The following is a 24,496-nucleotide window of genomic DNA, read 5'->3' on the forward strand; positions in this document are numbered from 1 at the left end:
TCCTATTACGTTCACTTCTGCTTTTACAACGTATTTGTACTTCAAGCTAGGGATACATTTGCTACAAAGAAAGGTCAGTTTAAAGGAAGAGCCAGTGTACTCTGAAGTAAGCACGATTGCGTCCCGTGAGATTTCCTCCCAACGGAGAGTGCGTTGCTATTTCATCCCGGTCGTCCGTTGAGAATGCCTCCCCTTGCTTTTACAAGGTCTTTCTTACCTTGCCTAAACGATGTACGAACCTGGAGTAAACTTTAGAACTCCATTTCCCAGAAACCTTAGCGCGGCCGGTTGCTCGGCGACCGGCATCAAGCGGCTATGGAGCCGAAGGGGGACAGCGAGGCGAAAGGTACGAAGTTTTGAGCATAGATTTCTTCCTCCTTTCACTCCGTCATTGGGAGGAGCTGCCTCCAGGGAGCCCTCCCCGCTTCACTACCGAAATTTTCTTTCTCTGTAAAATGGAGCCGACCCGATGCAATTTAGACGGCTCGTTAACAGGGATCTCAGATAACAGCTCAGTGGCCGCAGCAACTCCGGACTAGAAGGAGGCTGAGACGGTTGCTTCAGTGTCTCTCCAGCGAGTAGGAGCGGTTCACTTTTCCTTTAAAGCAGCCCCGACGCTCCCATGGTTCCTCGACCCTCTCCCCGACATTAAAACAAAAATCAGCAACACAGTGAGGGGGGTTAGGCTGACTGGTCCCAGGACACATAAAGGTAAAGGTAAAGGTATCCCCTGTGCAAGCAACGAGTCATATCTGACCCTTGGGGTGACGCCCTCCAGCGTTTTCATGGCAGACTCAATACGGGGTGGTTTGCCAGTGCCTTCCCCAGTCATTACCGTTTACCCCCCAGCAAGCTGGGTACTCATTTTACCGACCTCGGAAGGATGGAAGGCTGAGTCAACCTTGAGCCAGCTGCTGGGATTGAACTCCCAGCCTTATGGGCAAAGCTTTCAGACGGCTGCCTTACCACTCTGCGCCACAAGAGGCTCCCCAGGACACATAGTAATGATAATTAACCACATTCAGGTGGGTAGCCATATTGGTCTGAAGCACAGGGCAAAGTTTGAGTCCAGTGGCATCTTTAAGACCAACAAAGTTTTATTCACGGTATAAGCTTCGAAATGGAAGATACCAGTCCATACCTAGAGGTAGGGGGTGAGCAGTAAATTAGCATGCAACATAATGAAGATGTTTTACAGATCCAAGGACCAAACAGGAATAAGAATCTTAGTTTATATGGATACCATTTGTTTGCATTTAATTCCCGGGAGGAAACTTAGTGAAGGAAATAAATATGTCAGAATTGGAGACTGATGGGCAGATCAAAGAATCAGAATATTAGAGTTATAAGGGGCCACCTGGCTCATCTAGTCTAACCCCCTGCACTATGCAGGACACTCACAACTCTATCACTCATCCACTGTAACCTGCCACCCCCTTGAACCTTCACAGAATCAGCCTCTCCAGATGGCTATCTAGCCTCTGTTTAAAAATCTCCAAAGATGGAGAACCCGCCACCTCCCGAGGGAGCCTGTCCCACTGAGAAACCACTCTGTCAGGAACTTCTTTCGGATGTTTAAATAGAATTTCTTTTTAATTAATCACATCCCATTGGTTCTGGTCTGTCCCTCTGAAGCAAGAGAGAACAACCCTGCTCCATCCTCTATGGCAGCCTTTTAAATACTTGAACATGGTTATCAGATCCCTTCTCAGTCGTCTCCTCTCCAGGCCAAACAGTCCAAGCTCCCCCATGCCTTTCTCATACGTCTTGAGCTCCAAACCCCTCACCATCTTTGTTGCCCTCCTCTGGATATACTCCTTCAACTGTGGTGCCCAAAACTGAACACAGTACTCCAAGTGAGGCTGAACCAGAGCAGATGTATCCTTAATTGTGTAATGCTCCACAGACATTAATGACATCTACTTTCTGTCAGCTTTATAAGAAACTGAGTTTAAAAGGGAAATACATACATACATATTTGTGATAAGATTGGCAAATTTATAGCATATATTACCTAATTCTCTAGCAGGAGTTGCAAAATTTTCTGTGCAGTATGTGTATTGTACATTTCTTTTTGGTGGATCCAACCAAACTTGTGGTTCTATTTGCAGACCAGGATGAACAACCAGGAAAAAGGGCTTCAAGTATAGGGAGTCAAAATGAAGGAACAAAGAAAGCAGCTGAAGGTAAGCACAGTTTTGTATTTCATATGGACTGGTTTCAGGTAGCACTCATTGTATTTATTTATTTATTGTATTTCTATACCGCTCTCCTGTAAGGCTCAGTGTGGTTTAGATAAAACATAGGGATATAAATTGTAATCATAATAACAATAACCATAACAGTAAGAACCAGAATTGAGTAATGATATTATAACAATTAGGCAGAGAGGCAGTCTCTCAGATACACTGGGCCCTGATTGCGTATGACCCTGAAGGCGATTATCAGAACCTTAAGCAGTTATTGGAGCGCAGGCCAGACTTCCATGGTGCATGTGAGAGGATCCTGGCCATGACATTCTGGACCAGTTGCACTTTCCAGGTCTACGTTAAGGGAAGGCCTACACAGAGCAAGTTACAGAAGTCTAGTCTAGAGGTGACTGTTGCATGGATCACTGTGGCTAGATGTTCTGGGGACAAGTAGGGTGCTAGTAGCTTGGCTTGGTGCAGATGGTAGAAGGCCTGCTGAGATACTCTTGTGAACTGTGCCTCCATGGAAAGGGAGGCATCGAGGATCACACCCAGGTTTCTGGTGGAATGAGCTATTGATACTTGCACTCCATCCAGGTTGAGTAGGCATGCTTCCTTGTTTGGACCCTTCCTGCCCAGCCACGGGACCTCTGTATTTGAAGGATTGAGCTTCAGATGACTCTGCTTGAGCTACCTCGTCACCGCTTCCAGGCATCCAGGCTAAGAATTCCAGGGGAGAATCAGGGCGGTCATCCATCAGGTGGAAGAGTTGGGTGTCATCTGCATATCAATGACATCCCAGCCCAAACTTTTGCACCAGCTGAGCAAGAGGGTGCATGAAGATGTTCAATAGGATTGGAGAGAGGACTGCTCTCTGTGGGATTCCACATGTGAGCTGATGGTGGCTAGATACTCTCTCTCCTATAGCTACCCTCTGTCTGTGACCCCAGAGAAAGGAGATCACCCATTTGAGGGATGTCCCCCTGTATCCCGGTGTTGACAAGGCGGTGAGCTAAGAGCTCATGGCCAACTGGGTCAAACGCTGCTGAAACTTCTAATAGTACAAGCAGCGCTGTCCTGTCTTGGTCTAATCTTTAAAGTCAGAGTGTATTATTAGTAGTTCACACAGAGTTGTTCTTTTTTTTTTGTCATTGCGTAAGTCTGTTTGGAGCCTCTTGTGGCGCAGAGTGGTAAGGCAGCCGTCTGAAAGCTTTGCCCATGAGGCTGGGAGTTCGATCCCAGCAGCCGGCTCAAGGTTGACTCAGCCTTCCATCCTTCCGAGGTCGGTAAAATGAGTACCCAGCTTGTTGGGGGGTAAACGGTCATGACTGGGGAAGGCACTGGCAAACCACCCCGTATTGAGTCTGCCATGAAAACGCTAGAGGGCGTCACCCCAAGGGTCAGACATGACTCGGTGCTTGCACAGGGGATACCTTTACCTTTAAGTCTGTTTGACTGTATTTTAGGATGCAGAGTTGTCTTTCAGGATATCTTACTGTGTTCCATCAGCCATAATTAAAAGACTTTATTTGAATTGATTTTATTCCCAAGGGAGACAAATTAAAAAAAAATAGCATTTTTGATAACGGAAAATGGGGAGGATAATTCTCTTGTTTGCAGAAAAGACCACGTTTGCTGAGGGAGAAGAAAAGCCAGTGGAAGAGAAAGAGGATGCCAGTTCTGGAAGTGAGGGTGAGTGTTGCCTGCAATCTGTGGTCCTGAGACTTGCATATTGAAGTCATCCTGTCTCTTTTTCAACCATTTTGGGCAGCTTTTATCATGTTCTAAACTTTATAGAAGTAACGTTTAAGGATTTGTGAGCTCCAGAGCTTCACTCTGATAAATCCTCAAAGGAGTGGTTTATTTTTTTCTCTGTATGTTTAATATTGTCTGTCCAGAAAGGTTTTACAATCCTGTCTTCTTTGTCCTTACTCTGAAGTAGGTTCCATTGATTTCAGGTGGAACTTTCTCCCAAGTAGAGGTACTCCGGATCACAACTTTATACACAACTTTATCCAAGTGTATTTTACAGCTTGTTCTACATAGTCTTAGTTTGTTGAAGTCACAAAATCATTACAAATATATCACATAATTACTATGCTTGTCCATATCTGTCTGAAAAGTAGGCTCTCTTATTTATACTGATGTTTTTGAAATACAGAAGAGGAGGAGGAGGAGGAGGAAGAAGAGCAAATAGAGATGGTAAAACCTCCAGAACAAGTGAAAAAACCAGTAAAGGTAGAGAAGAAAATCTCAGAAACCTTCTTCTATAATTATGAAGATTTGTGCTCCTTCCCGTATGTGACTCCAGATTCTGGGATACCATTTAACATGCTCACTCTCATGTATCCACTTTCTTTTGTTGTGTATGAATTTAGGGTTTGAATTTACCTTTATAATAAACAAACCTCATCCCAATTAGAGTATATTGGAAATACATATTGAAATAATAATTTAGCATAGTGAATAGAGTGTTAATACATGGATTTTGTGAAGATAAACTGGCAACTTGGGTCGGGGCACATATCCTGGATTGAAAGGAGGATGAAGTACAAACAAACATCTATAAAGCCACTTCAGGGGAAATTGGAATGTGTACTGCTGCTACTTTTAATGTTACATTTTAATGCCACAGCATTTTAATGCCACATATCATGTAGAATATTATGTTTGCACCATAATGCTGACAGAGGTAAAGGGGTGCCTGCCATAGTCTTGTTTGCTAATAGTTGGAATCTATGCACAGACTTGTGGAGTGGAGCTTTCTTGCCTTCCTCTCCTGTTACACTGAGACTCATCAAATTTTCTTCTAGGAGTGATGGTGCTATCAACAGAACTTCATGAATAGCAAGAGAGGGCATAATAGTAGGCTGTTGTTAGAAGGGGGGATTGGTGGAAAACACTGCCCCCTCTCCAAAGATTTAAAGTGCCATCAAATATTTGAAAATTCATGGCTGTATCTGTATTATTAACATTTATATTTGATAAAGGAACAGCAAAGAAGGCAACAGCTAACTGTGTAGCACAGATGGATCTTTGTTGACCAAGGAAGAAGTGGACTTTGTAGAGAGTTGTCAATTAAGTGGGAGTTGGTTTGATTCACAAAAATGGGGTAGATCTGTGGCATCAATAGTCTCTTGGACAGGAATAATAGAAGAAATCAGTGGCAATCAGGTATGAGTGACTGTGTTCAACGAGGTATGAATGTGGAGGAACATAAGGAAGTGAGGAAAGATATAGTGATTTTCAAACTGTAGAATGAAAGAAATTGAAGTGTACTTCAGAAAATTAAGCCACTACTTTACATGCATCTGGCTGGCTGTCTCCACATAAAACTGCCTTGTACAAAGACCTATCACTAGTCTGTTGAGATCATTGTTGTCCATTCTGGTTGCCAGCAACTCTCCAAGGCCTCACTTACTACCTTATAATTGTGTCAGGAATCAAACCTGAGGCCTTCTGCATACAAAGCTGATGCTGTACAGCTAAGCCATGGTCAAAGTTATAGCCTTCTGAACCTTCAGATAGATATACTACAGGTCACAGATCCCCTCAGACTATGGAGATTTCAGGTAGTGCTAGCCCATTCTTCTGTTACTCAAGGATGCAATCTCCTAATTAGTTGGAAGAAATTAGCCTTTAAGAAGACAAAGCAAGAGGCGATAACTGTGATATCCACCAATGTTTATGGGGATTGTTCCCTCAAAAGAACCCTCAAAGTAAACCAGGATAGGGTTACCAGAAAGACTTTTTATTTAAAATAAGTATAAAAGGATAACACACATACAAACACACTTAAAACACGTACAAGGTTAGCTAAGAGGTAATCAGGGAGGAGTGGGGAGACAGCAATTTCAAGAAAAGTTTATAGTTACCTGTCTTGAAGATAGAGGTTGGTGGAAACAGTAGCAAAATGACCAGTGTTTCATGGGAAAAACAGCCAGGCCCACATACAAGTGGGGGTATGTGTGGAGTCCAAGAACATACACACACAGCTATAATATAGGGTGCTGTATTATATAGGGCAAAATGCTACCTAAGGCAATGTTGATGTCTCCCCCTCCCCAACAAATATCTTGATGGGCTGTCTGGAGGTGAACAGTGACTTTGGAAGACATGTGATGAGATTTCCCGACTAAATTAAAGGTGTAAATTGTTCTTGATGACTTTGATTTACTGGACAGGAAAGCTATAAGGTTTGAAGAACAGTGTTAAGTATTGTCTAATTACAGTAAATGGATGGATGCTGGGGAAGTAAAACTGGGAACTGATGAGATGTCATAAGTTTGTGGAAGACTTATTGTCTTAAATCATGCATCTCCCAAGGATGGAGAGGAGGTTATTTGCGAGTCAGCTGTTCCTTCTCCATGTTCTAAACTGCATGTCCAGAATTGTTTCTGGAGGTTTTATCTCTGGCTGGCTATGTTGGGCCAGACAGTTTATTTGCACTTATGATCTGGCTGATATCTATTTCTCTGTCATTTTTGCCAGGCAGTGTTTATGGTTTTCTATCTATAAACTGCCCCTTAGTGGGGGGGGGGGGAGGAAACAATATTACACTAAAGGAGGGGACAGCATCTCAGCTGACTTCACTGGCAACTTGTGCGGTGAATGCCTTTGCAATTTTTAAAAAAGCAAACCAACTTCAAACATTGAATTTACAGGGTACTGAACGGTGTTAGTAATATGATTGATCCAGAAGTATTGAACGGTGTTTTGAAAGGATGGATGGGAATAGGCTACACATTTTAAAAGAGATTAATCTTTTTTCATCTCGTTTTTATATGAAAAATACTGCGGCCCCAGCTACCAAATGCAATTTTATGATAAACTTTTTAATTAGAGTAGTGTAAGGTATATATATGGGATCCCCCCTGACTTTTGAAATTGATATTTTTATTGTTATTTGAATTGAAATCAACCTAAATGATAGCATCACTTATGTTCCTTAGTGACAGTTCCTCAGGCACTCTTTTGGCTATGACTGCACCAAACGGGCAAACCTCCAGGTGATGGACAGTTCAACCCTCTTTTACATAGCTGGCAATCAGATAGTACTTCTGGACTTGAAATTAAAGTATCAAAGATACCTTCGAAGCTCAAGTGGTGGGGGGATTGGAATCATCACGGTAAGACTTTTTTTTAACTTGGAAGATGTTTTGCTTGAGTTCAACTTGAATAGTAGAAGAAGCCGGGCTGTTTGTTTGGGTAAGTTTTATTCTCTCATTGAGAAATATTTTGGTCTGTAATTCACAATGCAGCTATTTGCTCCTATGTTCAAGACTTGTCTTAAATTTCATCTTATATAAGAGTGGCACATGATTCAGATTGTCTCTCTGATACTTTTTATTTTAAAAGAAATAGGAAGCCATTGGTTCCAATGTTGTTCTATGGATACTAAAGAAATTTAGAGTAACCCCCTTAAGTGGGTTCTCTGGATAGGTGGTATATAAATTTTCCAAATAATAAATGTATTATTACATTCTCAACATTATTAAATGTTATTATTAAATTTTACAAAAAGTAAAGTATAAATAAATTAAGTTAATAAATTTTCCAAATAACAAAGCTCAGACACGGTTGGAATCTGTAGACTGGACTGTGAATTGGACCACAATTTATTTCACAATGTATGATTTATTAAGCAGTGCTTTAGTGGAGAGAGATACAAGGGGATAATAGGTGAAAAGAGTCTTTTTTTCCCTACTAGGTACATCCTAATAAAACTTACTTTGCTGTAGGAGAAAAGGGATGGAAGCCAAACATGATCATCTATGAGTATCCTTCCTTAAAGCCCTACAGAATATTAAAAGGTGGGTTGAACGCAGTGTGACCTTTCATGGTTTCACATCTATACAATAGAACAAAAGCAGCTGAGTTAATCTGTTTCTACAAAGTGAAATAAAAAAATCAAGTGGTACTGTTAACTAACCAAGGTTATGATGGAGTAATCATAAGTTAGTTAGCCTTGGTTAGTCTTAAAGATACTGCTTGATTTCTGTTTTGCTTAGTGTCAGAAGTTAAACTGAAACTCAATGCTGCCTTATAGCCCTTATAAATGTATTTTTTGTACATACTATATTTTTAAAAGGAGAGCTCCCAAGTGCGTTATAAAAAGTAGCATTACTCTTTTAAAGAGTATTTCAGTGGCCAAATATTTAAAAGGGACAAGAAGTTATGGAATTAGCTGCCATATCCCATACAACTGCTTTATTTTCTATTACCTGCAGTGTTACTATAGTATCTGGATATGATGTAAGTAGATTTGCCTGATCTAATGTGTTCTGACTCAATGAAAGAAATTAAATGAAAACTGATAAATGAAGTGCTGTACAATCCAGTGGTTCCTCTTTATTTGATTGTGTACTCAGTCATCTGGAAGAAGTTCATGACAGAGTGGTTTCTCAGTGGAACAGGCTTCCTCGGGAGGTGGTGGATTCTCCATCGTTGGAAATTTTTAAACAGAGGCTGGATAGCCATCTGACGGAGAGGCTGATTCTGTGAAGGCACAGGGATGGCAGGTTACAGTGGATGAGTGATAGGGTTGTGAGTGTCCTGCATAGTGCAGGGGGTTGGACTAGATGATTCAGGCAGTCCCTTCCAACTCTATTATTCTATGATTCTCTGATATGCTCATCAGTCTCCAATTTTGACATATGCATTTCCTTCACTAAGTTTCCTCCCTGGAATTAAATGTATCCATGTAAATTAAGCTTCTTATTCCTGTTTGGTCCTTGAATCTGTAAAACATCTTCATTATGTTGCATACTAATTTTCTGCTCATCCTCTACCTCTATATATGGACTGATATCTTCAATTTCGGTGTATCTGAAGATGTGTGCCTGCACCCGAAAGTTTATACCATGAATAAAACTTTGTTGGTCTTAAAGATGCCACTGGACTCAAACTTTGTCCTGTGCTTCAGACCAAAACGGCTACCCACCTGAATGTGGTTAATTATCATTACTATGAGACCTGGGACCAGTCAGCCTAACCCCCCTCACTGTGTTGCTATGATTTTTTTAAATGTCGGGGAGGGGGTCGAGGAACCATGGGAGCCTTGGGGCTGCTTTAAAGGAAAAGCGAACCACTCCTACTCGTTGGAGAAACATTGAAGCAACCGTCTCAGCCTCCTTCTAGTTTGGAGTTGCTGCGGCCACTGAGCAGTTATCTGAGATCCCTGTTAACGAGCCGTCTAAGTTGGCATCCTCTGGAAGTGGTAGGTTTGGAAATCTTTGGAAATGTATAAATAGAGGCTGGATAGCCATCTGACAGAGAGGCTGAGTCTATGAAGGGTCAAGGGAGTGGCAGGGTATAGTGGATGAGCGTTAGGGTTGTGGGTGTCCTGTATAGTGCAGAGGCTGGACTAGATGACTCAGGTGATCCCTTCCAATTCTATTATTCTATGATTATAAATGAAAAATTTTGTGAAGGAAAAAACAATGGGAAGTAATTCAAGTATATTCTTGTAACATAAAAGTGGATTTCAGTCATTTAAACGGTATTGAGAGGATATAATAATAATCAGAAGGAATGTCTTTCAATGCATTTTATGTTTATATCTCCTCATACCAGCTATTTGCTGAATAGCTGGCAAAACAGTATTTTACCTGATGTCCGAGTCTATAGCATTAAGAAACCTGTTGTACGTTCTTGTTTTCAGGTGGAACAGAGGAAGCCTATGCATTTGCTGACTTTAATCGTTCTGGCACTATGATAGCCACGGTTGGGAGCAGCCCTGATTATATGTTGACAGTTTGGGATTGGAAACAGGAAAAGATTATATTGAGATCAAAGGCATTTTCGCAGGATGTTTTTAAAGTCACTTTCTCTCCCGAAAATGAAGAACAACTAACCACATCTGGTTCAGGACACATAAAGTAAGCTAGCTGTCTGTTGAGTTTTCTCTGAAGGTACCAGAGAGTCATGTTGATATGTCTCTGTATAGTGATTGCCTGGGGTATTTTGTCTTGAGAACAATAGCAGAATTGTATTCCACATTAAAATAGAATTTAATTTCATCCTCTGTTTGAAAACACTGCTAAGTTCATGACCATCATACCTGTTTCTCCCTCGCTCCTTTTTATTTTGCAACATCTAGCCCGATAAAAAGAGCCTCTTGTGGCGCAGAGTGGTAAGGCAGCCGTCTGAAAGCTTTGCCCATGAGGCTGGGAGTTCGATCCCAGCAGCCGGCTCAAGGTTGACTCAGCCTTCCATCCTTCCGAGGTCGGTAAAATGAGTACCCAGCTTGCTGGGGGGTAAACGGTGATGACTGGGGAAGGCACTGGCAAACCACACCGTATTGAGTCTGCCAATAAAACGCTAAAGGGCGTCACCCCAAGGGTCAGACATGACCCGGTGCTTGCACAGGGGATACCTTTACCTTTACCTTAGCTCGATAAAAGATTCCGGGGAAGTTTACATGCTGTTTTGTGCCATTTTGGTTGGTCTTAATAAAAAGCGTTATGTGCGTTTCATTATTGAAATGGAAACCACAGTTTCTTTTGTGAATAAAGTTGCATCAAAGAGTGTAACTGGATGAGTCGTGGGAAATCTACTTTGGGATATTTAATTTTATTTTAAAGCAACCATACTTCCCATTAGAACTGAGCCACAGAAAATGAGGGATAGCCTAACCTTTTTTTTCTGGCTGGGCCATTTCAGTATTCTAAATACCTTCTTGCTTTTATTTGTCCTAAGTACATACAGATAATTTGGGCAATAGTGTAGGGTGGAAAGGTTAATCTCTCCCCCATTATTTCTAAATCTCTGTGGACTGAGTCTTCTGTATCTAATCTAGTGGTAATTTACTTCTTGTGTACCATTTAATTTAAGGTGTACATTACTGAACAAACATTGGACTAACACGTAAACCACTAAATGAGTTACACTGTAGTGCCTCCTAATTTTTTCCACATTTGTTCCCATTCTTTACACAAGTAAAATAGTTTACAATTAGCTTCTAAATGTAAAAGAAACTGTTATTTTGAGTGACTAGTTGTATGACCAGCCATTCTTGGATACAATATTACCCGGCGTGATTTTAGAAGACTCCAGATTCTCAAGTTTTCCAGAGAAAGGGTCAGTAATGGTGCTAATATGAAAATGGTGAGAGTACAGCTAGAGAATATATTGTCTGATTCCAGTGCAGTTATTTTTAATTGTCCTGAATCTGTTTACAAATGTACTCTGCAGCTGTTGCCTAGCTTTGACTGTTGTAGCATTACTTTACAAAAGCTGGTTGGCCAACAAAATTTTTCTGCAGTCATAAAACAAAGCAAAATGTGACATTTTTATACAGATATGATCAAATCAAAATCCATCAGTACAGTTTTTCCCCATGTTTGATTACCATCTGGATTATTCTTCTCTAGTTAGAGTTATTTGTCTGGGATGCTGGTTATTAGGCATGAAAAGGGTGGTTTAATATAATCTAATGGTATTTTAATTTAATCTAAAAAATCGGATTTTGGAGAAGCGGGGTGTTTACACCAGGATCTTGCAATTTAACTCTTCTATGGTCAGTAATACACTCAATACACTCTCTCTGCTTCTCTTCCTTCCCTTTTGGAGAAGACAGTGTTCAGAGGGATATTACTTGGATGTGCCATTTCAAGGAGTGTGCATTAGGGGGCAACGTAGTTCCACTTGTAAGAATGTCCCCATGACTGGCACTTCAGGCAGTAGGTAGATCTTGCAAAAAGCCTCCTACAGACTGAGTTTGAAGCTGTAGCATTGTCCTTATGTGTGAGAATGTACTAGTAAGTAGATCTTATAGCCTGCAGAGTAATTCATTGCATAAATGTGGAAACTAAGGTTATATGCTAGTGGATGTTATGTTTAAATGTCTGATTTTCATATGTTCTCATGAGGTCAAGTTATGTATAGATTTGTGCCCAACTCAAATTGCACATATTATAGTCTTTGTGCCCATAGTTATCCCAAATTTGTCAGTACTTATGAAAGTTTGACATACTTGGTGTGTGTGGATGTGGAATGAGAATACAGAAACTATTGAAGAGGTTAACTTTGATTTTTGTGTGGTCAGGTTTTGGAAGATGGCTCTTACTTTCACTGGCCTGAAATTACAAGGTGCTTTAGGCAGGTTTGGGAAAACAGCATTGACAGACATCGAAGGATATGTGGAGCTACCAGATGGGAAGGTGAGGAATATTTCCATCCTTTTACATGGAACTCTTTCTAGGCAATAAATCAAACCCTACAATGTTCTGTTCATGTTATTCCTGATCTAAAATGGCAGGAACTATAGAAAGTTGGCTTAACTTTTTACATTGGGTTTACATCTTGTGTCGTTATGATTTGCTTGGTATTTACAAGCAGAAAACCCCTAATAGAGGAGGAGAGCAAAGCAGCAAGAGGCAGCTTCAGGTTTACAAATTTTATTTACAAAAAGGTAGTTGGTTTTAGCAGTCAGGACAGTTTCATCAGGACAAATAGGAGATTAAAGTGATTAACTTCTGAGCATTTGCAAACGGCAACTATTTATTTTGTACACGACCCTCCCTATGAGGAAGGTTAGGCTGAGAGAGTGTGGCCAGTCTGAGATCACCAGCAAATTTCATGGTGGGATAGGAATTTGAATCTGGGTTTTCCCATAACCGAGGTTGGTAAAATGAGTACCCAGCTTGCTGGAGGGTGAACGGTAATGACTGGGGAAGGCACTGGCAAACCACCCCGTATCGAGTCTGCCAAGAAAACGCTGGAGGGTGTCACCCCAATGGTCAGACATGATCCAGTGCTTGCACAGGGGATACCTTTACCTTTAAACTTCTATGGGGATTGTATGTATACCATGAAATACAATCTGCCCTTAGTTCCCAAAGATAGTGAGGAATGAGAATCCCATAATAAAAATAGAATCATCATAGATCCATAGAATCATAGAGTTGGAAGGGATCACCAGGGCCATCTAGTCCAACCCCCTGCACAATGCAAGAAATGTACAACTACATAAATAAATACTTAATAAAAAGGAATATTACTGTTCGGAGCAGGAGAAATTCATATGATGAATCCATCCTTTTTTCAATTTGGTGGCATTACTAAATACATTTAGGTCAGACAGATAGGAGTCATAGCATTGAGTTGAGGAACTATATTAGCTGTGTACAGATGAAGCTGTGAGAGAACATAATATATTCTGTTGTATAATTTTATTTATATTAGGATGTGATAGAGTGAATTTTGTTTCATTTTCATGAAAGGTGCTTTCAGGGTCGGAATGGGGCAACATGCTGCTCTGGGAAGGGGGCCTCATAAAAGTGGAACTTTGTCGACCAGGCCGTAAAACCTGCCACCTCGGACCAATTAATCAGTTGGTCCTGGATGAAGGAGAGTTGATCACCGTTGGATCAGATGGCTACATCAGAGTGAGTGCTTTCTTTTTAAAAAGACACGGACTGAGCTGTTATATTGTTCAGGGCCAATTCATGTGGAGAAGGGCGATTCCTCTCCCACACACTATTCAAGAGGCAGTTTCTTGCTATCCTTGAACAGCTTCCATAAGGGAAGTATTGAGATGGGCCCTATCAGGAATGAGGGGTTACCATTAGAAGGATATTTCTTCATGGGCCAGTGAATGTTCCCTCAAGAGGATGTGGTTAGATCTGGCCAATGGGTATATAAAGTCTTGTTAAGGATTTAAAAGAAGAAGAGTTGGCTTTTATGCTGTGCTTTTCACTACCAGAAGATGTCTCAAATGGCTACCAATCGCCTTCCCTTCCTCCCCCCACAACAGACATCCTGTGAGGTAGGTGTGGCTGAAAGAGCACTGACAGGACTGCTCTGTGAGAACTGTGACTAGCCCAAGGTCATTCAGCTGCCTGCCTGTGGAGGAACAGGGAATCAAACCCAGCTCTACCAGAAACGAGGGCAGAACCATTTGAAATGGCCTTGGCATTAGAAAATGAAGAATCTCTTTTGTTTCATTATTTAAAGGTGTGGGATTTTGAAACAGTAGACACTGCTGATATTGTGGATGATTCTGGACTGCTAGAGATGGAACACATGAATGAGCTTTTAGTTGGTAAAAATGTCAATTTGAACTGTATGGTGAAAATTCATGAACGTGGAGAACCTTTTTGGTATGCTCAGGTGAGAGTTGTTTTGATCCCTTTTGAATTGTTTAAAGAATTATTTGAGCATACGTGTTATAGCAATGATCAGTATCTTGCAATTATTATGTTGTAGAATATCATCTGATGATGCCGTAGTAGCACATGATAAAAAAGCCAGTGAGGGGCTTCCTAGATCTTTACACTATTGTCTGGCACTATCATAAAGTCGTCCTGCCTAGTCAGGTCTCGTTAGTAGGTCATATATAATTATGTGGTACATCTTGCCACTTGTCGTTTCTGGAACAAGCATGCAGCACAAATTAGAGGAGACTTCAGGTCTTTGTTCCAGCAGAAGTTAAATCATGTTTGGACCAGTTAATTCTACCAGGAAATGCATTTGCAGAATGTCTGTGTTGGGGTGGCTGGCTGCTCTTTAACTACAGCACCCGTAATCCATTCCCTATGGATATATGTTATATGGTGGCTGGCAGACAGGTTTGCAGTGTTATCAGAGCATAACTGGGGTAGTGTGCATAGAAACCATGTTGTCAGTGGAGGCATTGGGTAGAGGTGGTAACACTAATGGACAGGGCAGCCTGAACTGATCGGGGGCCATGTGGCAAGGCTAGCTGGGTGTAATGCTGCACTCTTAAGAGTAGGGCTGGGACAGCAGACTGAACAATATGTGGGGAGAGGTGGAACTAGCCACATCCAGCGGTTGTTGAATCCTCACCTACAAGAACAAGAAAGCAAAACAGAGATATCTAAAGCTATGGCAACCGGGCATGAGTACCATGCAGTTCTCAACCATGGATGTGTCACCCTGGCAGTTTGCAAATGCAGCCTCATGTGAAGGGCTTTACCATGCCCCCTCCCTTGAGATACATGATGGTTCCATCTGAAGTACACTCACCTGTCCTGCGCTGAAGTGCTCAGGGACAGTTTGCAATCCATCCACAGCAGCCAGCACAACTGTAATTCAAGATCCTGACCTTTCAAAGAAACAAGTCAAAAGGTCACCTGGGAAGCTGGTCTGTCATGTAGAGTGGAGCAGCTGCCAGATCCCCCCAAACCACCGATGAGGCATGTCCTCTGCTGGGTGGGGGGGGGGGCAGGCAAATTACTGAGCTTACAGGCGGAAAACATCCCCCTCTCCGGGGGGATCATTCCAGGAAACATTTCTAGGATCTTTTTCTTTGGCATGTCAGGGGCCATGGTGCTGGTAGGATGTGACTTGTGGTGCTCCTGCACAAACTCAGGGCTGGTCATAAAAGCAGGAGCGACTGTCATGGCACCTATTGGCGAATGTGGGAATACATTTGGGATTCTTGCCCTTGCTTACCAGTCAGCGCATGGTGCCCCTTTGGTTGCCTACTACTTAGGGTTCTGAAATGGCAGAAGTCAGCCACTGAGTATGCTCTCCTCCTCGGGTGTAAGTGCTAAGTGCCCACTTTGTGCTCAGCCTCCCCTCTGCCCAATTGCAGGTTTAGTCTGCAATAATGGTTAGGTCTGATTTCTAGGCCAGTGGTCCCCAACCCCCAGTCTGGAGACTGGTACCGGTCTGTAGATCAGTCGGTACCAGGCCACGGCTCCTCCTTGTCCTCTTCCCTGGCTGCTGCCTCGGGGGCTGCCCTGCCACTCTGCTGCTGGCTCACCTTTGGTGTTCTCCGGCGGCCGCTATAGCTGTGGCTCCCCCTCGGCGTGGCACTGCGCAGCTGCTGCTGGCAACACCCCCCAGTGGGCGGCGGGATGTCAGGGGTGCCGGCGGGAAAGCAAGTGGAGCAGGGGCTCTGGTGGTGGCGGCGACATCACTCGGCAAAAGACTCCCCCCCCCCCCCGGGCCGCAGTAAAATTGTCAAGTGTTGAGCGGTTCCCAATGATAAAAAGGCAATAAAACAGGATTGTTTTTACACTACAAGTGGAAATATCATTTGAAATAACAGCTGCTTTTACTTGTTTCCTTCTTTAGGATTATAATGGAGCCATCTGGAAGCTTGATCTGAGTTTTGCAAATGTTGTATGTTTTCCATTTTTCCCCTCTTTCCTTAGTCTTTAATTTTATACATGCTTTATTGTTGATAGATAAAGAGAGACATATTTTCATATTTGAAGATATAAAGTTCTAGTGGTTATCTGAGTTTTGCAGCGGTAAATTTTAAAAAGTCAGTAGTACTAGTGATTTATCTTTTTATTACTATCAAAACACCCAAGTTTTAAAACTGAACGAAGGCATGTATTTTAAACAAATGGCTCTAATGAAGAAAGATAAATTTTATTTAAAATTGTTATTATATTGTTCATTCAAGTGTCATAAAAAAGACTTCTTATAATGGCTGGTGTACTGTCATCAAACAAATTTTAAGAAGATCCTTTCCAACAGTCATTCCATGGTCAGACCACTACGCCCTGCAGGCTTGGCTCAAGCTGCCACCCCTTCCCTATTTGGGCGAGGGGTGTATTTTTGCCCACCCACGGAGACTTATGAATCTGACTGGATTCTGGAATGCTCCGCAGGACCTGATACCTCCAGGTGACTCATTGACAGCCTTGGTGGAGGACTGGCAGTTCCACCATTCACTGGCTATGCATGGAATCACCCCTAGACATATTCTCCGCCCTCAAATCAAACAGGTCTCTTGGTATCCTTGGGGGGCTTTGGGAGAGAAAAGGGAAGTGAGAAAACTAGAGCGAGTGTGGCAGAAAACCCGTGACAAAGCGACAAGAACATCTTATTGCATGCTTATGAGGGTGTATGAGATGGCAGTGAAAGTGGTGAAATGGGACTTTTTTGCTGTTGAAATTGCATCCATGAGCTCTCTCCCAGCGCAATTTTTTAGGATAGTTCAGACACTTACTGACCCCGAAGAGGGGCACCAAAATACTAATAAATTGGGCCTTAGCTGTGAGGCATTATTGAGCCTTTTCACAAATAAAGTCTTGTTGCTTCGCTGTAATCTTCCCACTACGGTTGATACAGATAGGGAACTGGAGGCCTGTTGGCCGCCTTTGAACATAGTGCTTGATGGCTTCAGGTGGCTATAACTGAAGTAGACAAGTTTCTAGGGGTGGAAAGGGCTCTACCACTTGCCCCTTGGATCCCTGCCCATCTTGGCTACTCAAAGGGGGTGGCCCCCTCCTTAAGAAACTATCGTTGGATCTCCCCTACTATGTTCAACATCTTTATGTGCCCTCTGGCCCAACTGGTATGGAGTTTTGGGCTGGGCTGTCATAAATATGCGGATGACACCCAAACCTATCTCCTCATGACAAGTGGCCAGGATCCCCCCCCCCCAAGAACCATTTGCCAGATGTTTGGAAGCCGTAGCTGGATGGTTTGAGCAGAGTCACCTGAAACTCAACCCCTCTGAGTCAGAGGTCTTGTGGTTGAACAGGGCCAGGGCTTTTTCAATCCTGGCCATGACATGGTGGAATGAGCTCATGGACGAGCTGAGGGCCCTGCAGGAGCTTTTGGCATTTTGCACATCCTGTAAGACGAAGCTGTTCTTCTGGGTCTATGGTTGAAGCCAGACTAGGAAGATCTGATACCTTCCTAGCAGATTGAGGAAGAGCAGAACTTGGAATCAGTAGAGTCCCCACCAGCTGATCATCGCGGTGGGTGATGAGCCAGCACTTTGGGTCCCCCCTGACACAGGATTTAGCTAGCACTATGGGATTTTGGAATTGTCACCGCCATAGAGTTTTTTTTAATGGGTGTTTTTAATGGGATAATATTGTATGTTTTTATTGGGATTTTTATCTGTACACTTGGCTTGCATGACAGAGTCCTGGGTTTGGTAGGGCAAAACAGTCACCCTGTAAGAACTAGCCCCACCAGGGTACACTGTCCTTCGTCAGTCCTGGACCATGGGTTGGGAGCAATGCTGATCTGGAAATCTTTCTCCTCCAGAGTACTCTCCATGGCAATGATCACATGTGTTGAATGTGTTGGCCTGGGGTGGGACTCAAGCAAGAACTTGGCCACCATGCTGATGGATTGCCTACCAACCACACCAGCAGATGCCCTGCAAAAGTTGCTGGAGCAGTTATAGGAACAGAAAGGTGGACCCTGAGTTACCTATATGGTAATACAAGATCACTGAATCCAGCATAGCAAGTAGATAGACCAGGAGTTTCTAATCTTCAGTTATTTCTTTATTAATGCCCAACATGTTTCACTAAACAGAGCTTTATCAAGGGATTTCAAAATTGAAAATCAATGCAATAGGATATTCAATTCTCATACAATAATTTCAGCAGCCAAACAAATTGAATAAATAAACAGTATTCTAATATATAATCACTAGCAAAGATCCTTGGTGTTGAATTTACACATGTAATCTGTATCCAGCCTTTAAACTTACTTTGTAGATTGAATGTTAGCTGTCCCATTTTAAGTGTTTGGTGCAAGACATTTCAAGGAAATGTTTTTCAGAAGGTTCTGGTGCCTGCAGGTACACATTGCTTATAAGCTGTTTTTGCAAATAGTCTCCTAAAGAATTCCATTTCATGTTTTCGTAGACCCATGATCCAGAATGTCTCTTTACTTTCCATTCTGGAAAGATAGAAGCCATTGCTGTTTCACCAGTCACCTATCTCATGGCCACCACTGCTCTTGACCGTGAGTACAACTTTCCACTCCTCCCCCATTCAATTTTAAGGACTGAGATTAATTATACCAATCTTGTGTGATGTTCACTGGTAGTTTCATTTTTTCTGAGTCCTGTGTAAGTGGTGGAGTTGGCCTGGTTTCCCCCCCCCCCATAAATGTTTTCATGTCTACGACTATGCAGTTGTTTGTGTGTGTGTGTGTGTGGGGGGGATGCTTTGTTCTTTGCACTGTAAAATGTTAAGGAACAATATTTTGACAAGAAAGCATTACGGAATAAAATCTGGATGATTTTTAGGGAATAAATAATAATTATGTCTTTCTGTTGATGATGTTTGTATGCTGCCTTTTCTCCAAGGCCCTCCGTTTTGTTCTCACAACCATCTGGTGCAAAAGGTTAGACTGAAAGTAACTAGCTCAAGGCCACTCCATTGCAGAGTGTGGGATTTGATTTTTCCAGTCCCAGACTGACACTTTAATCACTATGCTACATTGGCTTTATATACCTTTAAAAGACTAAGCATTAATCCTCACAGCTATCCTGTGAAATTTTTACTCTAATGCTGCAGGTGAGAAATCTGAGAAGCAGCACCTGCTGGAAGGCATCAAATAGTTTTGATATGTACTTTGGTTTACTAAGTCCAGCACTACCTCTGTGTCTTGATTCATTAATACCACTCAGTTGTCGCACAGTTTCATGTGAGAATTTTGATGACCAAAAAGAAAGATTTTTTATTGTCATGTAGCCAGATTTTTTTCTTTTAACTTGGAAAGTGAGGGAGGACAATGGCTTTCCATTTTTTGCCTGCTGACTTGTTAAACACTCTAACACAGGTACAGTGCGTGTTTATGATTTTGCTGCTAAAATGCCGTTGACTGAGATGAAATTTAAACAGGGAGGAACAGCGCTAACCTGGGCACCAAAAGTGGTAAGTAGAGTTGGCATACCTGTATCTACTTGGATCTGTGCATTCCCATTCCTAATTACTGTAGCACACTAATGGTTAATTGTTTTTGGTGCATTATGAGATTTGGAAACTTGTTGTCAACCTTCTTGACTATTCCTCCTTCTAGGTTTCTCTGTAGGATTTTTAGGTTTTAATTTATTTTATAGTAACAATCATTTTAATATTTTGTTTTTAACCAACTTTTACAGACTTTTTTTTTTTTTTTGGTATTGCTGCCTGCTTTGGGGCCAGGGTAGCCAGGTTCCTCCCGTTAACTGGTGGGAGATGGGGAGGTGACATATCTGGAGAAAGACAAAGGCCCAGGCCTTGTTGCCATTGTCACACAGGAAGTGATGTTATCACACCAGCAACATCTAGGTGACACTCTGGTATTTGGACAAAAAACTATATGGTAGAGTTTTTGCCGAATTATCAGAGCATTGTATGATGATATCACTTCTTGTGTGATGCCGGCATCAAGGCCCAGACCTTTTTCTTTCTTCAGGTAAGTCTCCCCGCTGGTCACCTAGTTGGCAGCTGGGGAGCAGGTCTGGTGGTGGGGAAAGCCTGCCTCCACCGAGGGGTTCTGTCAGCCCTACTTGGGGCCTGTTTTCTTCAGGGAAAAAGGCAGGCATACAAGTATTTAACATAAATAAATGCTTTCCCTTGTGTCCAAGAGGAGTAATATTTGATAGGTTTGGGGCCTTTACTCCTTCACTTACAGATGTCTGGGAAAATTGCATGTTCTCAAAGGGAGTGAGAGTGTACTGTGCAGAACAGGTATAGCTTTTCATTGTTCAGGTGTTCAAATTCCTCCTGAATGACAGAGGTGTGACTGAATGGTTCATCTTTAGAGTTTCAAATCTCTCCAGCTGTAGGGCTCCTGGGCTGTGTATGTCAGAAGATGGTTCTTGACTTACTGTTTGCTTTCTCTGTATAGCAGGTGGATAAACTGGGCCAGTATTGCAGGGAAGTTATCCATGGTTTTTAATTTGATTGTTTTAGTAAATATTTTAATTTTTGTTTTTGTGTCCTATTTCAAGTCTTCTTTCTGGCACTTAGAAAAAATAAAGTCAGTCACAATGTTTTGAATTGTCTGCCTGTGTGCTGAACAATTCACAATGGAGACTTTGCATGGGTTTATGTGAGGCATAAATCATGGTTTAAAACAGCTCTACATTACAGTGTTACATTGATAGAAACTATTTTTTTAATCAAAGGTGAATCCAAAAGGAGGCTTAATTGCTGTCGGTTTTCAAGATGGTGTAGTTCGCATTATTGAACTTTACAATCCAAAGGGACTGCCTATTGTCGCTGGACGGAACAACATAGGCGATGCAGCCATGCGTCTGAAACAAGCTTTCAAACCTCACACTTCTACTGTTACATCACTGGCCTATGAGCGTAATGGAGAAATATTTGCCACAGGGGTATGGTTTCACTCTTTAAATGAAAACTTTAAAATGAACTATTTGCATTGTTTGTGTGTGTTTTAATGCTTATTCATTTATGGGTTAAGAATGGCAGCAGTGGCTGAGCGGAAGTGACATCAGGGTTAAATGTTGGGGGGGAAGTCTGAAACCCTGAAAGCGGGCAGTCTTTAGCTTCACAACTTGAGGATCTCTTGATACTTGAGGGGGGTACCCCTCCCGAAGAAAATTAAAGTACTCTGCTGTACTACTTCGGCTGAGGCCTTCAGGGTCTGGTATGTTCATGTTACCACTTGACTCCGTGGTCTGTAGGTGTTTGGGTAACACCAGTCAAAAGCCATGATTTCTAGATTGTCTGGCACTCACCCAAAATGAATATGCAGAAGAAAATGAATTTTCCTGCCTAGGGAAAAAAAATCCAGGTTTTGAAGAATGCTGGCAACACTTCATGCAAATGTTGAAGTGAACTTCTCTGTAAAGACACATGAGAGTCTTTCAGGTGCTCTGGGACTATTTTAATTGGATCTAGGGTTACCAACCTCCAGGTTGGGCTTTTTGAGTTCTCCCAGAATTACAACTGATCTCCAGACTAAAGAGATCTGTTCCCCTGGAGGAAATAATAGCTTCAGAAGGTGGATTTTATGACATCATATCCGAGCTGAGCTCCCCTCTCCGCCCCAAGCTCTGCTCTTTCCAGGCATTTCCCCCAAATCTCTAGTAATTTCTCAGGCTGGAGTTGGCAACCCTAATTAGATCGGTCATAATGGTCTTGATCTTTTAAATCATGGTTTGGAAGGATGGGGATGTTCCGTGAATTTGTATGGTCCCTGCACCATTTGTGCAAATCCATCCAATAAATCAGTTTGTGAAAACTTGTGGAAGGAGCACAGATATGAGGTTTGTGTAGAAACCGCCAAACCACACTTTGTTATTGTATAAAAGGCTTATGGCCTTGTATGTTGATAGACTGGGATAGTCTTTTGGCTTGCATGATTTTCATAATTATTCCTTTTCTTTTTCAGAGTAAAGATAAAACTGTATTCTTCTTTGCTGTAGATGACAGATACGATCCAATAGGATTCATTACTGTTCCTGGACCTGTGCAGGAACTTCAGTGGTCTCCACTGTCACATGTAAGGGGTTACTAGTATCACACTGTTTATCTTTCTGCTGTGCATTGTGCTACTGTGTTGCATGCCAATGAAATATATATAAAGGACCTGGGGGAACATTTTATTTTAATTAGTAATAATTACTAATAAGAACAATTGGGCCTGAAATGCCCGTACCAAGGGAGGAAAAGCTCCTGCCTTCCCAACCCAGATTGGTTTTCTGTGCCCACTTTTGCTGCTTCACTTGCACAGAATTTTCCATGTGGATCAGCAAAAATGGGAAATATCTCCCTGCATTCTTTAGAACACAAAAATGACTGTGGGGGAGCAGGAGCCCTTCCACCCTCTGCAGCCACATTCTAAGCCCAAATGAGCTTTCTTTTATTTTTCAAAAGCTTTTCCTTGCAGCTGATGTGTGACTGAAAGAAAACAGAGTTGGCTCTGGAGAATCCTGACCCATCTCTTAAAAACCCAAGTGTCTAATTTGGTCCTCAGTCTGGATAGATGACTATTTCAGATTTCACCATGCTGAATAACATGGTGCCACCCACAAAACTGCTGAGAGGACTCCACTGCATGTTTTCTTGCACTGTCAAAGCTATTTAATTCTAAGATGCTTAAAGGTAAGGGTATCCCCTGTGCAAGCACCGAGTCATGTCTGACCCTTGGGGTGACGCCCTCTAGCGTTTTCATGGCAGACTCAATACGGGGTGGTTTTCCAGTGCCTTCCCCAGTCATTACCGGTTACCCCCCAGCAAGCTGGGATCCCATAAAAGTACTTTCCCCATTGCCTATGAATGTCAATGGTTAAATATTGTATTTTGCTATGACCATGACTGCTCAGAGCCCTCATCTCTTTTTCAGCAGCCACAGCAAAGTGAGTATTTTATGGAGGAATGATGCTTACACTTTAACATTCTTTTCTGCAGCCAGAAAGCATGCTGCTTGTGTTGTGTGCGAATGGTTTCGCTGTCCAAATTCATGCTCCCGACCCTACAGATTATGATGCAGAAAAAACATATAGAATCAAAGACATCCCCACAGAGTATTTTTGCTTCTACAGCATAAAATCTCGACTTAAGGTAACAATTCTGTAATAAATAAGCAAGTTTTCTTAGTTCTTAAGTATTACCAAACTACAAAATGCTGAATTCTTTCATTTTACAGTGTTTTATATAAGACTCTAGTTGAACCATTTACAAAAGGAATAAGGCTAGCATATCTATGATTTTGCCCTATTATAGGTTGATTCTTATAAATTCTCAAGGCATATTATATTTTATTAAGAGCCAGCTTGCAGGGAGGGTGTAGTCAAGAAATCAAATAAAAAATAAATAGAACAAGAAATATACAATCTGGACGTATAATATAAATACAATTATTGTACTAGATGTAGAATTAATGTGGTATTATCTGTCTTTCATTATCTACTTCAGGCTATATAATTTGGCATGCCTACATAAATTGATACAGCTCACAAGATGCCCTCTCAAGAAGGGACCGCCTATCGCCCTACACCTGGGACTGCCTATCGCCCTATATACCCCGCAGGGCTCTATGCTCTGCGGGGGATAATCTCCTGGTCGTTCCTGGCCCTAGAGAAGCACGCCTGGCCTCGACCTACCTGGTGGAATGAGCTCCCGGGTGAGCTGCGGGCCCTGCCCGATTTACCAGCTTTCCGCAGGGCCTGCAAGACGGAGCTCTTCCGCCAGGTGTTTGGCTGAGGCTGGGGTCAGCGAATGAGTGCCAGCATTCTCCCCCCCGCACCTAGAAAGTTAGATCTCCTCCCCACCCTCCCTGCCGCTCTGATAGCAGGGGGTTGGGAATAATGGGAGCTTCCGCCATGTTGGGATTGTTTTAAAGTCTTTTAATGGGTATTTAATGGGGATAAGACTATTGTGACCTGCCACGAGCCTACAGGGAGTGGCGGAAAATAAATCTTAATAACAATAACAATAACAATAGTCTTAGGGCTTGTATGTATTGTGTATTCTTAGCACCTCCATAAAAATGCAGGGTTCTGGGTACCTTGTGAAAATGATGACTGGCTCCCAGATTAAAACTGGTGTACAATTGTTATGATGGCACAAATATAATTTTGGAGTGATTTATTATATATATCACTAGATGTCATT

General features: G+C 42.2%; 1 protein-coding gene across 4 annotated transcripts in view; it reads left to right on the forward strand.

The window, feature by feature from the left end:
- The window catches only part of CFAP44 (cilia and flagella associated protein 44), a 65,959-nt gene that overhangs the window by 1,050 nt on the left and 40,413 nt on the right, over positions 1-24,496 (forward strand). For 2 of the 4 annotated variants that reach the window (XM_077341988.1, XM_077341991.1), the window contains exons 1-16: positions 257-346; positions 2,112-2,186; positions 3,810-3,881; positions 4,351-4,534; positions 7,156-7,318; positions 7,900-8,002; positions 9,853-10,069; positions 12,238-12,352; positions 13,415-13,579; positions 14,148-14,303; positions 16,236-16,283; positions 18,785-18,884; positions 19,707-19,801; positions 21,040-21,249; positions 22,272-22,382; positions 23,291-23,443. In XM_077341988.1, coding sequence (XP_077198103.1) covers positions 316-346; positions 2,112-2,186; positions 3,810-3,881; positions 4,351-4,534; positions 7,156-7,318; positions 7,900-8,002; positions 9,853-10,069; positions 12,238-12,352; positions 13,415-13,579; positions 14,148-14,303; positions 16,236-16,283; positions 18,785-18,884; positions 19,707-19,801; positions 21,040-21,249; positions 22,272-22,382; positions 23,291-23,443 — 1,998 coding nt within the window. In that variant the 5' untranslated portion in view covers positions 257-315. Of the gene's footprint in view, positions 1-256; positions 347-2,111; positions 2,187-3,809; positions 3,882-4,350; positions 4,535-7,141; positions 7,319-7,899; positions 8,003-9,852; positions 10,070-12,237; positions 12,353-13,414; positions 13,580-14,147; positions 14,304-16,235; positions 16,284-18,784; positions 18,885-19,706; positions 19,802-21,039; positions 21,250-22,271; positions 22,383-23,290; positions 23,444-24,496 lie in introns of those variants that run through there. The other 2 variants (XM_077341989.1, XM_077341990.1) reach the window with 2 other exon arrangements.

The sequence above is a fragment of the Paroedura picta genome, chromosome 6 (assembly GCF_049243985.1).
Source record: "Paroedura picta isolate Pp20150507F chromosome 6, Ppicta_v3.0, whole genome shotgun sequence".
NCBI classification, from domain to species: domain Eukaryota; kingdom Metazoa; phylum Chordata; class Lepidosauria; order Squamata; family Gekkonidae; genus Paroedura; species Paroedura picta.